At 46.2% G+C, this 15,557-nt stretch overlaps 5 protein-coding genes across 5 annotated transcripts; 2 read left to right on the top strand and 3 right to left on the bottom strand.

The window, feature by feature from the left end:
* Positions 1-39: 39 nt before the first annotated feature.
* Positions 40-2,795, top strand: V1513DRAFT_435850 (glutamate-cysteine ligase-domain-containing protein). The gene is made up of 4 exons (XM_066896690.1): positions 40-287; positions 440-512; positions 601-800; positions 865-2,795. The coding sequence occupies exons 1-4, from the start codon at positions 277-279 to the stop codon at positions 2,660-2,662; spliced, it is 2,082 nt and encodes a 693-aa protein (XP_066756046.1). The 5' UTR covers positions 40-276; the 3' UTR covers positions 2,663-2,795.
* On the bottom strand, positions 2,762-3,642 carry V1513DRAFT_393322 (NADH-ubiquinone oxidoreductase B18 subunit-domain-containing protein). Its single transcript, XM_066895311.1, has 3 exons — positions 3,415-3,642; positions 3,180-3,301; positions 2,762-3,116 (listed from the first exon to the last, which is right to left on the bottom strand). The coding sequence occupies exons 1-3, from the start codon at positions 3,455-3,457 to the stop codon at positions 2,985-2,987; spliced, it is 297 nt and encodes a 98-aa protein (XP_066756045.1). The 5' UTR covers positions 3,458-3,642; the 3' UTR covers positions 2,762-2,984.
* Positions 3,643-4,424: 782 nt separating this feature from the next.
* Positions 4,425-6,774, top strand: V1513DRAFT_456139 (uncharacterized protein; the record flags this gene model as incomplete). Its single annotated transcript, XM_066899554.1, has 2 exons — positions 4,425-4,572; positions 4,625-6,774. The coding sequence occupies 2 exons, from the start codon at positions 4,425-4,427 to the stop codon at positions 6,772-6,774; spliced, it is 2,298 nt and encodes a 765-aa protein (XP_066756044.1).
* A 797-nt stretch (positions 6,775-7,571) lies between these two features.
* V1513DRAFT_435841 (uncharacterized protein) lies at positions 7,572-9,423 on the bottom strand. The gene is made up of 2 exons (XM_066896689.1): positions 8,737-9,423; positions 7,572-8,685 (listed from the first exon to the last, which is right to left on the bottom strand). Exons 1-2 carry the CDS (start codon positions 9,022-9,024, stop codon positions 7,678-7,680), a joined length of 1,296 nt encoding a protein of 431 aa, XP_066756043.1. The 5' UTR covers positions 9,025-9,423; the 3' UTR covers positions 7,572-7,677.
* A 1,057-nt stretch (positions 9,424-10,480) lies between these two features.
* Positions 10,481-11,452, bottom strand: V1513DRAFT_422534 (uncharacterized protein; the record flags this gene model as incomplete). Its single annotated transcript, XM_066895981.1, has 3 exons — positions 10,481-11,047; positions 11,097-11,191; positions 11,365-11,452. 3 exons carry the CDS (start codon positions 11,450-11,452, stop codon positions 10,481-10,483), a joined length of 750 nt encoding a protein of 249 aa, XP_066756042.1.
* Between the last annotated feature and the right edge of the window lie 4,105 nt (positions 11,453-15,557).

Raw genomic sequence — 15,557 nt, 5'->3', positions numbered from 1 at the left:
TTTTTCTTTTCTAGCTCCCACCCCCCCCCCCCCCCCCCTCTCTCACTACAGCCAATTGCTCTTCTTGAAAGGCATACTAGCCCTCCGGCGCTTCTAGTATATATATATATATATATATATCGACTCTTAACCGTTTTCGCGGCAGTATTTGGATATTTCTTTATTCTCGGTGAGGCAGAGTGACGGGGGCTCTGCGCCGACGGGTGATATCGTCGTCGACCGTCACAACCGCAAGTTTATAACACAAATTCCGGTATCTATATAAGAAAACACGCAATGGGTTTATTGTACGTCATGAGCATTTTCCTAATTTTCAGATTCTCTCGGACTCAGACTTTAAAATGCTTTTGGTCGACTTAATGGGACCGGAAGCGCCGATCGTTGATTATTAATTGACAGAACAATGCCAATAGCTAACGACACTTCTTTGCAATTGAAGATCTCTAGGAACTCCATTGCCCTGGAAAGAGGTCCAGAAGCACGTAGACCACGTCAGGCAACATGGTATCCAGGTATTTCACACCTTTTTTTTTGTGTTTTTAAAATTTTTGTATCGGTTATGTAAGCGTGCACATGCTAATTTTGAGGTCGGATGTATAGCAATTCTTGCATATATGGAAAAACACAAAAGATAAGCGTGGGAATAGCCTGCTGTGGGGCGATGAAGTTGAGTACATGGTTGTTTCGTACGACGACGAGAACAAATCTGCATTGCTATCATTGAGGCAGGCGGAAATTTTGACTGCGTTGGAGGAGAATGAGACAAGGCAGCGCAAGATTGAGGACGAGCTAGGAATTGGGTATGTTAATTAACTAATCGAGACAATTTGGGCAAGTGGGGGAGAAAGTCTAATTGAGGAGTAGATCTGGTCAGCGAATTCCGACTTTTCATCCTGAATATGGACGATACATGCTTGAGGCAACGCCCGGGCATCCGTATACCGCATCGCTAGAGGACCTTCTGAACGTCGAACTAAACATGAACCGTCGTCGCGAGATTGCAAAGCAACACATGCTGCCGCACGAATTTCCCATCACATTGACGTCTTTTCCCCGTCTTGGAGCTCCTGGCCAGTTCACGGACCCATATTACCCACCCACAGGCAATGCCAGCAGATCGTTGTTCTTGCCGGACGAGCTTATCAATCCACATGCCCGTTTCCCCACTTTGACGGCCAATATCCGTGAACGACGCGGTTCTAAAGTCGCTATGAACGTTCCTATTTTCAAGGACAAAAACACCCCAACTCCGTTCATTGACCCAACGATTCCATATGACAGAAACTTGTACCCGGAAGACGCGAACGCGAGGGATGGTGCAGCGAAGCCTGATCATATTTACATGGACAGTATGGGATTTGGTATGGGTTGCTGCTGTTTGCAGATTACCTTCCAGGCGACGGATATTGACGAGGCGCGGAGGCTGTATGACCAACTGGCGCCGTTGGGACCTATTTTTTTGGCGCTCACGGCTGCGTCTCCGGCGTGGAGGGGATATTTGAGCGATCAGGACTGTCGATGGAACGTGATTGCCGGTAGTGTGGACGATCGAACTGAGGAAGAGCGGGGCTTGAAACCGTTGGATCATCAGAGGTTCGTGATCCCAAAGTCACGTTACGATTCTATCGATTATTATATATCACAGAGTCCGGAATGCAGGCCTGAGTATAATGATATAGAGCTAGTCAAGGACGACAAGATCAAGACAACGCTTACTGATGCCGGCGTCGACGAGAAGTTAGCTAATCACTACGCACATTTATTCATTCGGGATCCCATCGTCGTTTTCTCTGAACTGATCGACCAGGACGATATCACGTCTTCGGATCACTTTGAAAACATTCAGTCGACGAATTGGCAGACAATGCGGTTCAAGCCACCACCACCTGGAACTGACATTGGCTGGCGCGTCGAGTTCCGAAGCATGGAGATCCAGATTACCGATTTCGAGAACGCGGCGTTCGCAATCTTTATTGTATTGCTGACCCGGGCGATTTTATCGTTTAAACTGAACTTTTACATTCCGATTTCCAAGGTCGACAGGAATATGCAGGTCGCGCATCGTCGTGACGCTGTCATCGACGAAAAATTTTATTTCCGGAAAGATATTTTCGCGCCGGTGTGCCACAGTCATGATGCGCAGTCGACCGGGTCGGAGACAGCGAGCGAAGACGCGTCTGCGTCGTGGTATTCTTCAGATGGGAATCGGAGTACCGATTCTGTCGTGAGTCCGCCGGTCAAACCGGTTGAGGATGAGTACGATTTATTTACCATTGATGAGATCATTAATGGACGGAAACGAAATACGACGAATGGGTTCAGCTCAGATGTCGAGGACGAGATGGATGAGTTCCCGGGCTTGGTCAAACTTGTGCAGAGCTATTTGGATAGTATGTCCGTCGACGTCGAGACCCGCTGTACGCTGAACGCGTACATGGACTTGATCAGCAAACGCGCCAGTGGCGAGCTATATACTGCTGCGCGGTGGATGAGAGAGTTCATTCGAGGGCATCCAGACTACCAGTTCGACTCGGTCGTCGGGTCGGCGGTGAACTATGATTTGGTTAAAACAGTTGGGCAATTGACCATTGGAAATGAGTGGGATGGAGCGGGCGAAAAGTTGCTGGGTGGCATGACGGGAAATCGATACCGCAGCTCGTAGCCTTTTATTGCATTATCAAGTTAGTGTATAAACGTAGTGTTTTGAGTTCATTAGAATTGGTATATTTGTACTCTCTGCATGTTTTGAATAGTTTTGTATGATATAAATCTCATTGTGCCTTAGAAGAATACATGTTCTATTTGTTTTATTGTGTTTATGTACAAGACATTAGCCAAAACCGCACGGGATCACCATGATCGCCATATCCCAATCAAGCAATGCATAAATCCGACGTAATCCAATCCAAGATATCTCTACTTCAACTTGTTCAATTCTAACCCTCCAACCTCCAACAACCATCGCAGTTGCGACCACACTTGACTTATGATGATAAGGCAGCGGCCGCCTCGGCCTCAGCAGCAGCTCGCGCGGCAGCTGCCTTCTGCCTCTTCAGGGCGTTCACTCGAGCTTGAAATTCCATGTACTCGCACTTCTCATACGCATGTCGTTCGTCCTGTGAAATACTAATTAATATCTTCAATTGTCAAATCAGCACGCTCTCGCGGATGGTACGCACTATGCACTTCCATGGTAGATAGTAAAATTCGTGACGGCATTTGTTCAACGGGATCAGCAGACTCGCACACCGGTCTCTGTAGGCCAGTGGTAGCTTCGCATCCTTCATCTCCTGCGCGGAGGCTGTATGAATTCGTTAGCTTGTGCTCGATGCAACACATTGTAAGCAAAAACCGAAGACCAGCAGTCACACTATGACAGCTGTGTTCCACTCGGTAAAAAATGACATCACGTACCGACTGGAGGCCACTGGTAATCTTCAACCGATTCGTGTCCCATGGCGATACTGTGAAATTCTCCAATTATTAGTCCGAGCGACAAACTTGACTTAGTTGCAAAGGGTCTCGTAGCTAAAATATCTCCAAATCCACAAGAAATAGATTCAACTGCTCGAAATTAGCCGCCCTGGTCAACACAGTTGATGTCGAATTGTTAGCCGAATTTCGAACTTAACACCTCTGGACACTTGTCTGCCTTAGTTATTTCAGGGCCCGGTGATTGGATGCCATCGGCAATTTCATGCGCACATAATACTGCATTTAAAACTGTAACGATCATGAAATTAGGCATTTAAATTCTCCTGGCATAAACGCCAGTGTGCTGATAGAAAAGGCATAAACCCACAATGTGGGCATAAGACGCGTAAAGTTGGGTTGGGCTGTAACGCGAAAGGCGTTCGGTCCGGTCCTCACGCGAAATAGAAAAAATAAGAGCATCTCAGACTGCTTATTTCTCGTTCTGCAATCCCGCTCAACGGATACGCTAGTCATACACTCTACAAGTGCTGTTGACGTTTCTACAGCGAGATATTGAAGGATCTGAGTATGTTTACCCTTTGATGGATTTAAGGGCGCGGAAGGCTTTGAGAGTGAGACGTGGCATTGGTCCTGGGCAACATATGTGCTTTGACTTTGCCCCGGCTCGCGACTAGATTTGCAGCACATTTCGACTGTCGATGAGGAATCTTCAGGCACTTTTTCTGGAAGGAATAGATCAGTTACTAATATTTTGCGAATATATAGGGCGAGTGAGACTTATGCTGGCAGCAAGTAATCTTGGCCGACGCACGTTGTCAGAAGCAGCCGAATAGCCGCACGACGACAATGGGTGACAAGAATCGGGATCAGATATATAAGGCTACCTACTCAGGGGTGTGTATCCAGTGTCGCCAATGCGGAAAATATTGACGACTGACAGTTGTTGCTAGGTGCCTGTGTATGAGTTCATATGTCGCAATGTAGCAGTCATGCGACGCCGTTCAGATGCGTGGATGAACGCGACGCAAATTCTAAAAGTTGCAAATTTCGACAAGCCACAACGCACTCGGATTCTGGAACGGGAGGTTCAGAAGGGTATTCATGAAAAAATCCAGGGTGGTTATGGGAAATATCAAGGTAAGCAATATTTACCTTTCTTATGCTTCATTTAAATTAACGCCCGTCCTAGGAACATGGGTGCCACTGGATCGGGGCCGTGAGATCGCAATGCAATACCGAGTGGAAGAGCTGCTACGGCCAGTATTCGAATTCCGGCCAACTTCGACCAGTCCTCCTCCGGCGCCTAAACATATCACCGCGTCGTCTGTACGTGGACGGCTAAAAGGTGCTGGAGTTCCAAGGCATGCGGTATCATCCGTCGCCGTAGCAGCAGCTCACAGTAAACGCGCAGCGGCTTCCGCTGCAAACTCAGCCCCGGCAAGGCGAGCGACGGCGGCTGGCAGATCTCGTGGCCGCGTCAAGCATCGCTTTGCTCGAGGTGCTGTTTACGGACGGGGTATTAGAGATGACGACGATGAAGACGACGACGATGAGGACGACGATGGCGAAGAGGACGAACAATTGGACGAGGACGAAGAAATAGTGGAGGACGAAGAAGGCGAGGAAGACAATGAGATGGATGAAGTCGGCTCAGAAGATGGTCCTCTCATGCCAGGACGGCACTACACACACCGTCAGCAACAAGTCTTAACCGACGATGAAAGTATCTCCGCCAACTCTGACTCTTTATCTTCCGGCTCTTCATCTCCAAGCGACAGCGGGTCGGACGAGACCGAAACCAACAGTGATGAGCTTGCGGTCAATGGCAGCAGCACTAGTCGACGGAAACGGAAACTTCAGGAAGTTTTGGGACATGGTGCCACGCTAGCTGGTATTGCTGTAGCTCAGATGGAGTATTCGAATCGACTTTTGGATTACTTTCTGGTTCCGGACGACGACAAGATCCCCGATTTCCTTGTTCATCCTCCAGCGGACTTTGACGTCAATGCAGCAATCGATGACGAAGGGCACACACCATTCCATTGGGCTTGTGCGATCGGTCACATCAGAATGATTGAAGCGTTACTTCGTGCCGGCGCTGATATCACAATTGTCAATAACCTTGGTCAGACTCCTTTGATTCGAGCCATCATGTTCACTAACAATTACGAGCGACGTACATTCCCCAAAGTGGTGGACCTTTTGCAAAGTACAATTTTTCATTTTGACAGGTTCGGACAGACTGTCCTCCATCACATCGCGGCTATCACAACATCCAAGTCGAAGCACTCTGCTGCGCGATACTACATCGAAGTAATCCTCGGGAAATTAACAGAGACTCAGGCTCGTGACACATTAACGCGGTTTTTGAATCAGCAAGACAGCAATGGAGATACGGCCCTGCATATTGCCGCGCGCAATGGATCACGCAAGTGTATCAAAGTATTCCTAGGATACGCGGCAAGCACAAAAATCCCAAACAAGCAAGGACAGGTGGCTCAGTCTTACGTTTATGCGGTGAACAACGCCATAAATGCACAAAAGTCTTCATCTTCTCCTGTGCAAGCGTTTGACCATCAGGTTTCCAACGGACATGTCAGAGCAGCCAGCTATGGAAGCACCCGACGACATAACGGGGTGAGCTCCGCACCTATTATTGCCGGACAGACGCACATCGTGCCTCATCCCCATGTTTCTGAAGCTGCTATTCAGGCAATACAGAAGGTTGTCCCTGCCATGGCCGATCATCTCGAAGCCCTTGCGACAGCTTATGACGCAGAATTACAAGACAAGGAAGCAGATTTGGCTCAAGCTACGCAATTACTGGTGCATATGCGGAAAGACATTCGCGTCTGCGAGGCGACCGTACGGGAACTACAGGGCGAATCAGGAGACGGTGACGGCGCAAAAATTGCCGAGGAGACTACGGTGGCTGAAGAACGCGTTGCTGCACGTGCGACGGAACTCCGAAAAGTTGTTGAGCGGACACAAAAGAGAGATTTACTCAAATTGGTGCGGGAAGAGGAAGTAAAACTTCTCAGTTCTGACGATGGGGGTGAAGGCGGCAAACACCATGGCAGCAAGTTCAACCATGTCGCCGCTGGCGACAGTAGCAGTAACCGGTTGGGCCAGGATCTTGCAAAGGAACTATATATACTACAAGTCGAGCGGCGGAAGATGGTCGATGATATAGTGGAACTGTGGGCTGCTGCCGGTGTTGGCGAAAAGATGAACGACTACCGACGATTGATTTCGCTATCTTGCAATGTGAAGGTCGAAGAGATTGACGACTTATTGGATGGTATATCACAGGCGTTAAATAATGATGGCGGTGAGTAACAAGGGAACTCATGGGTATGTCAATGGGGTAAGGTACAAAGAGAGATAGGACCCGGGTTTGGTACTATGGTGTAGTGCTTCAGTTCTAGAGACTTTTGTCATTGTGCGTTTTTATGATCGGAAATCAATCAACTAGATTATTCGGGGGCCAATGTAAAGTGTCATTCTGGTACTTGTGAGAGATATGCACTCCATTATTGTGGGTTTAGTCGGCTGCGGTGCTCTGATCTATGGTTAACAAACACTGTTGATATTCCCTGGTCTTGTACCGATTATTTTGAAAAAGGCGAAACTTTATAGTGTTTCGCTGAAAGCCCGGAGCCCCATACGAGACACTCGAACCAAGCCCAAGAAGTTGCAGAGTAGCGAAAATAATCTATCCCGTATCAACACCGCAACTACCAAGTAGATTACAGCGACGGCAAGACTGAATACCGGCATGCCTATATTTCTACGCGTCGCTTAGGATCTTGATGAACGATACAAGCTTGAAGGATAAGGTAGTGGATATGTAAGAGTTTATTTTGGCTCTACGTGCGTAGATAATGTCAATACTATACATATGGTTACGAAGAGTGCTGTGCAGAGAATTATACGGTCATCTTTTTCAACTGGTCAGCCTTCCAAGTAATCGGCCTGTCATACCTACAGCAACAGAGGGTCGCTTCACTATTGCCTGAATGATTCATTATTATATTGTGCCACATGTCCGCGTGTTTCGGGGGAACAGTACTAAATTGGATCATGAAATAACGTTATCATGACAATATATCCCACAGTAATGTAGTGAAATTCAGTCACTGCCACGTGCAATATGTATTTTATTTTAATTAAGCAATCGCAATTTGACTCTATAAATCCAAAAATCCTACAAATAGTATCTAACTCTGCTCTAAATTGCGTCTACGCAGACGTGCCAGTTTCCAGCTTAACCTGTTTGAATGATCGCTCTGTGCCAAACAATGCACTTGAGCCCTCTTTTTCCAGGTCTGTCTCGAGTTGAGAATCAATCATCTCGGGGTTACCCGTCTCGCGTTCGAAACTCTTCATTGGCCGCAATCCCCATCCCTCCAACAAATCCTTATCTTCATCCCAGCTAGTGCAATCGGTGGTCAACATTTTGTCACCAGTAAAAATAGCATTAGCACCGGCCATGAAGCACATAGCCTGTTTTTCTTCTGACAGCGTAATTCTGCCGGCTGCTAATCTGACGATGGACTTTGGCATGACGATACGTGCGGTCGCGATTGTTCTAAGTACGGACTTGAACTCGATAGGCTTGTTATCGCCGAGAGGAGTTCCAGGAATTGGCACGAGTGTGTTGATCGGCACAGATTCAGGATGTTTCGGTAGTGTAGCGAGAGTGTAGACTAAGCCGATATGATCCTCTTTGTTCTCGCCGAGTCCTAGAATACCTCCTGAGCACACACTGATTCCAGCCTGGCTGACGTTGTCGATTGTGTTCAGCCGCTCGTCGTAGCTGCGCGTCGAGATAACGGACGGGTAGAATTCACGGGACGTGTCAACGTTGTGGTTATACGCGGTCAACCCCGCCTCCTTTAATTCCTTTGCCTGTGCATCGTCGAGCATACCGAGAGTCACGCAGACTTCCATACCCATACCGCGAACCTCCTTAATCATTTCTTTGATGTCACGCAAGTTAGATTTTCGACCCTTCATGTCTCGCCATGCGGCACCCATGCAGAACCGAGTAGATCCGTTATCACGGGCCATGCGAGCTGCCTTTAGCACACTGCCGATAGTGACTAGCTTCGATGCCTTTAGCCCTGTATCGTATCGGGAAGATTGTGCACAGTACGAACAATCTTCTGTGCATCCGCCGGTCTTAATTGAGAGAAGAGTGCATAGCTGGACCTGGGACGGATCATGGAATCTGCGATGAACGGTGCTCTGATGGACAGTTAGCAAATAATTAACTCATTTGATGGACTGGGAGCGTACGGCGTTGTAAACAAGGTCCATCAATGGCGTGTCATATATCGCGGCAATCTCCTCGCGAGTCCAAGTATTCCTCGGTCCGCGAGCTTTAACGGCATCCTGTAATGGCAAGCTATTGATCTCCACCAAAGGCTCTTGCGCCGAGCGGGAGACATGGTCATCAGGTACAGCGACAGCTGCTGAGCGGCGAGGAACGGTCGTAACTAGAGTAGGAATGGCTGGCAAGGCGCGGGGCCTGTGAGCACGAATGGCGAAAGATGCGATTGACTTCGCTAATGGGGACGCAGACATCGTTAATCTTGATATCGCACAATTGGACGAGAGTGAGAATTGACAGAGGCACAACAACTGCTGAATTAACAATTCCTCAGAAAATAAACCAAAAGAACCAGATTAAGAAATGGAATAATATATGAGTGTGTACCGCAGGATGAATGTCGACGTTTTGCTCATCAGATTTAAGGCCCCGCTTCGCCCACCCAATTGTTTCCCCCTGTGGCTTATACACGTTTTTCTTAATGACGCCAGCCACACCACCCACCTGCCCATGGTCCAACTGTGGCTTGAGAGCATTTTGTTGGGAACGGCTGGGGTTTTTGTCGGTCAATTATGATGCAGTTTATATTTTGGGCTGAGTATTCTGCAACGATATATTCGCTGGCCCTGTAAGTTTGTGTTACTAATTTTCTAACTGCTCTTGTGAGGGTTTTGTCAAGGGTTTACATATTGCCGCTCTGTCTGCATAGGAAAGAGGTAGTACGATTGATACGCGAGACGCATTCCGCGTTGAATTATGAGCATAAGCTTGATGTAATGTAAGTCAGATTGTAAGTGATCCGATAATGAAAGACGAGAACACTGTTCATTCTTAAGCTTGACTGGTTTTTATATACCTGCACTTTTCATGACACTCCAACATTACTTCAGAAGTAGCAAGAATGGACACATATACTGCTGTTATCGCTTTTAGTTTGTGCAATTAAGCATCGTCCCTGGGGTGTTTCAATGCCCGACTATTTTATGACAGAAGGTAGCAGCACCACATTCGCACTCATAGGCTAAATAAGGCTAAATATTGAGATAAATTAGATAGAAATTAGATGAACACCCAATGCGGACAGAAAAGCCATCTATCCATCTGTCGTCCTGTCACATACTAGCTTTTGGCTATCCTTGTAACTGCTCGTCCCGGAATCACTTAAAAACACAACGCAATATAAAACCTGCCGGCAAAAGCATAAACAACTTTGTGGCATAAGGAAATACAATAAAATCAACCAAAATCTATAAGTTCCATTTTCCCAAGGAGCACCGCATTCTCACTTCGTCACAACTCCTTGTCAACTTCATGGACGGTTCCGACTGCGCAACTAAGGATGGCCTTGGTATAGAGAACATATTAACTCGAATATGATTCCACTTTCAACCAAGACACACACGCGTCAACATCATACACTTGCTAATCATATTTCCAATGAGATCTAGTGCGGCAATCCCGAGTACATATATGATTCAAAAGCAAAGTCCATTGGTGCAAAACCATCCATAAAGTAGAGAGATAAAAAATACAAAGAAAAGTGTCAAACAAGAAACAGTAAATACATTAATACTACAAGTATATGACGAAGAATTACCGCGATATATAGAAAAAGAAGAAGATATCAAAATAGCTACCAGCAAGTGAACAAACCCATAACCCATAACTTTACTTTCATATAAACTTAAAAAAATAAGAGGAAAATTACAGTCATGAGGCTGCACATAGCGCTGGTCGTACATGGAATGCTAGTGGGATCTGATCGTAGCAAAATTCGACCAAGCAGTCAGTGACTGCGTTGAAATATCTCGACGAGCAAATGCAGTCCTGGTCAGTCGGGTCGCATCCAGCAGCTACCAGAGTGGAATAGAAGCAGGCTTGACCACATTGGTTCATGCCATAGTCTTGCGTCCGCTTCACAATATGTCTGGCTGCGACTGGCGGAGGAGCAAATGAAGTCGTAGTCGGCGAGAAGCTCGAGAACGAAGCAGTGGCGAATGAGCCCGAAGATGAGAAACCCGAAGATGAGAGGCGTGTCGATGAAAGAAAACGTGTCGATGACAAAAAACGTGTCGATGAAAGAGACCGTGACTGAGACCCAGAGAGACTGCCAGAGGAGAGCTCACGCTTCATATACTTCTCCAAAGTATCGCGTCGGGCAAGATGTGGGTTGGCACCTGGCTGGATGTTGAAACGAACACACTCAGATGTGGCCAAATTCTGCGCGAATAGTAAATCCTTGCTGGAGCATTGGGAGTGAAAGCAACCGGAGAGGCCCTATATATTTGTCAGCTACTTCGTAAACATATCGAGGGAGGCTACGTACAAGTTGATACACTGAATCCCGGCACAAACACTCTAAATCAAATACGTTGCACTCTGATATGATTTTTGTGTAATCTATGCACGGTTTGTAGCACGCTAAAATATTAGTTAGTAATCTATATTCGTACATCAAAACAGTGGTTGTTGCTGTTGCTGTTGTTGGTCATTCACTCCAGTGTAGAGTTAATTCGGGTTGCAATGGAAGTGAGACACCACACACACCCGCTATGCCGTCGTACCACTAATAGACAAAACAAACAAGAACTTACGTGGAGCATCTGAAAACTGAGCTGCTTGTATGAGAGCAACACTAAGTATTAAAGTCACTAGTACGACTCTACTTATTATTGAACTCATTGTGACGCAAAAAGTCGAGAAAAGTTGGTGATGACAGGAAGGTGAAGGAAAATCAGGTAAACCGCCGAGTTATTAATCGAACAGTACCGGAACAAGAAGAAGATGATAGCGATCGAGAACCGGATCGACCGAAGCTGGGGGGGAAGGTCCTAAACGAGTGACTGAGGAGGAGTGTAAAGAAGGAGGACGGCGGCGGCGCAACCGATGCGTAGTTATACGGCCAGAACAAGTGGCTAGCTTCGCACTCGGCTTACAGAGGATCAAGGGATAGACGGATTAACCGGGGCACAGCGAAAGACAGGCCAGATGATTCCCAGAACGATAAAAGTACGAGACGGTGATGGGCGGGGGGGGTTCGCGTGGGAAACGTGGCGAGAACAGTTGAGGGGAGGGGGAGAGCAAGAGGAAGAAGAGATGCGATGATGGATGGACGAGGGCAGCGGGACGTGAAAAAGAAAACAGGGCGCGGCAGCAAAAGCGCTGCGTAAGTCTCACTCCAGTTGCTGGCAATGGCGGCTCGGGAGACTTTGCCAATGATGTCACCCGAGAATGATTTTGGCTGACGAGCAAGGGCGCAGGTTCTAAGGCCGAAGGCGCAGCCCGGAAACTTGATGTTGGTACTGCTGATCACAAACAAAGCCACGTGTGAACAGTGACCAGAGCTACACTAATTTCGGTACCAATCGTTCACTGTACTGCTTCTTGCTTAATACTATAATTAGTGCGTACCTTTTTATTTCAATGCTAGCCCGCCCGTTAATAGCTGTGTAACCTTAGCAATTAATCGCCTAATAATAATACTCGTCCATCGTCACGCTGTTTGTGACACTCTCACAATTTTTCTGTTCATGGCCACCCCGGCATGACAGTTCAGACATCTATACAAGCACGTAGAATAGCCAGCGTCGTCCACCATCGCTCTACCTCGCCATTCCTTACTGGTAACTGCGAGCGCTTTTATGATACAATGCTCTGTAATATTGTGTTTGCCATCCAGCGATTAGTTGGTTTAGAAACCATTAGCGAGCTAGTTCCAAATCATTGACTCATGAGGCTATATATAGGCTACACAATTAGACAATTGAAGATATTAATTATATGCTTCTATCCTGACGTGTTTTGAGAGTTAGCGAATAAAGGAAGGATAATAATAAAGCTTTGCTTAACGACTGACGCCGATCCACTTCCTAAAAAAAACCTACTGGGAGCCGTTGTTAGAGTGTCCCATACTATATTTACTACAAAGCTACTAATCAACGTCGCGTGAAAAATTCTTAAAATAATAAACTGAACCCTAGTAACTATGATAGCATTTGAAAATAAGTCCACATCTTGCTGACGTCACTAAATCCTCCTCACACAGGCACTACAATTATTACGTGTAATGGAATATCAGTAGAAGCGGTGCCGGAGTTAAGCCTCTGGAGATAATCGTTCGACAACGTGAAACAATATTTTCCGCCGATAAGTCGTCGAAAATCCGTTATAACAAGCCAATATAATAGAAGATTTAAGACTGAGTTAAGAAATCATTCCTGTTTAGGACTAGCGTAGAACACCTTGGTCTACATAACACGGACACAGAGGTAATTTTCGATAGATAGTAGCTTTATGCTTAGCAAACTGCCAAATGGTCGTTTCCTAGCATGCAGATGGAACATCAAATACGGAATCTGGGGATTGAGTTGATAAACGTTGAAGAATCTAAAATCACGTGCGCCTATTTGCAGGGCGTCATTTAGTCGTTTCCAATGACCCGGATTTGCTGTACAGGAATATTACTGGCAACGGTTTTGTCCGGGCATATCCAATGCATATTAGCTTAGTAATAAGCGTGTTCGCGCACCGTTCTGCATTCAAAGCTTTAATTTAACTTATCTCCTGCGTTATCTCTCATCTCATAGGGTTGGTCTGTAATTATTAATGCACACAACGCGATACTTTCTAAACAACATTTTTCCCTTCCAATGTACGACTGGCAATGTGAGAACGTGCTCCTTACCAGTCGTGCATTGTCATAAACTGGGGACCGTATTCTATAGATTGACCTCGTTGTGCTCACACCGAGGATAGATATGTTCCTGCTTTTCGTTGCGACAACAATTTACAGATAGAAAATTGTCTTAAGCTCATTGGACGATTTTATGCCGACCGCTCTTGTTGATTCCAAATTAGGATGTGTCACCGTTGCGGCTGTCATTCCAATAGTGTCCCATTTGCTCTAATCGACGACCTCGTTTTTAGTACAAAATCAAGAGATGCACCATAAATTGCATCGATGATGTCGCAATTTCTTTTTGCGCCAGTACCCAAACCCAGGCAAACTTTGATTCTTGTCAATGTGCGCCACACCCGTTGGAATGATAACGCGTTACTTTCGCGTTTCTGTGCGAGCATTGTCATACATACATTTTATGGACTAGATAGGAGTATGTAATGAAAGCAATAGCTTCTAGTTTGACGCGACGCGTTTCTAGCGCGCCTGTCAACAACTTGCCATAAGTCACGTCACGTCCAGCCGGCATTTTAATCAATTTTAGCGTGCATAATCACTATTTGACAGATTTACAATAGAAATTAAAAAAACCCCCCAGCGAATCCCCTATTACAATTGCACTAGCCCCCGTCAAATAGCGTTTCTTGTTTGTTCTCGGCTAGTCTAAACTTTAATGATGTTGTCAAAATGCGTGATGATCTGCACATCTCATTCCATTCGAAATGAGATCCTTCTCCTCAACTCACATGATGCTCATTAAACACGCATTGTTATAGGCTCGTGACTGTTTTTTGACTAGTGGTCCTAAGGATGAGTGAGACTGAGATGTCGAGAGTCTAGTGGCACATTCCACCTAAGAGTATTGTCTCACGCTCTATTATAAATTACCATAGATTCCCGCTCTCTGCCTAACACTGTTCCTGATATAAATTTCAGCTTGCTTGCATATTTTATCGATTGAAAAAAAAGCATATTTCCAGTTTGCCAGAAAATGCAGGATTATGAATGGTTCTCCGCAGATTCATACTCTTGACAATTATATTCTACGAGAAATGCCTTCAATTTTGGATGAGTTCATTTTCCGGACAAACAAGGAAATAGGTCTTCCTTAGTAAATTCGCCCTGTCAGGAAGGTGGGCAGGTGTAACTTTCAAAATCTAATTTTGGCTTTGCCTCTAATTTTTTGAATTTCCCGCGTGCGTTTTTACGGCTGGTTGCCAATTTTAGGAGCCACAGCGGCTGTTTTCAGTTGCCTGCGCGGCTGAAAGCTTATTGGCAAGTAGTTGCGATAACAAAGAATAGCAAGCTTGAGCAACATTCTGTATATAAGGAACGGTCATCTCGGACTGTGTAGGAAGTGCGTGCTATCCACTGGCTCCTCTTGGTTGTATTCAATAATGGCCACTTGTATTAAACGGCCACCAAAGCCCGGATTTTAAGAAGGCCAGTGAAATGTCCGGGCTTCATTTGCCAGGCGCAGTCATCCTGAACTTAAATGGGGTGACTAAAATGGATCGACAGATACAGCATAGTTTAATATAGTTTAGCTGCCGTCCACAGCCTCGGTAACCACCGTACGAACTGCCTCGATGTCATTGTTGCATCAAGCAAAGGCGGCTTCACCGAGGGCAGAGTGGTCGTCGAGCAGCAGCAGGCGGTGATATGTGCTTTTTCCGTCAGAGTGGCAGGCCGGACGCGACGATCGTTGAGCAGATCACGTCCCATTTCGAACTGGCACTCCTTAGCTTATACGGCAAGGCGCAAATTAAGAGCTGCGGTGGCGGAAGATCACGTCATTATATATGATGAGCTACAAACGAGTCTTCAGTAGTTATCTGCCACGAAAATACGTTGATCATACCGAGTTCTATCCGATGTTTACACAGGATTCTGCTTTTCTGATATTTTTCTAATTTTATTGAATGAGAATTTGCTGTTGAGTTCTTATCGGCGTCACTACATACATGTAAAGATTTGTAATGACGATAGCCGGGATTAATCTCCACATCTTTGGGTCAACTTGATGATATCGCGAATTCGGTGAGAGTTATGTTCCCTTCGTTGCGGCTGGCTCCCTCTCATGCCTTGATGCGATCATGCACCCGAGTT

This window comes from Lipomyces chichibuensis, assembly GCF_038497645.1.
Source record: "Lipomyces chichibuensis strain CBS 12929 unplaced genomic scaffold V1513scaffold_2, whole genome shotgun sequence".
NCBI lineage: Eukaryota > Fungi > Ascomycota > Lipomycetes > Lipomycetales > Lipomycetaceae > Lipomyces > Lipomyces chichibuensis.
Note: the sequence above shows the minus strand (reverse complement) of the source record. Positions and strands in the feature narration are given on the sequence as shown.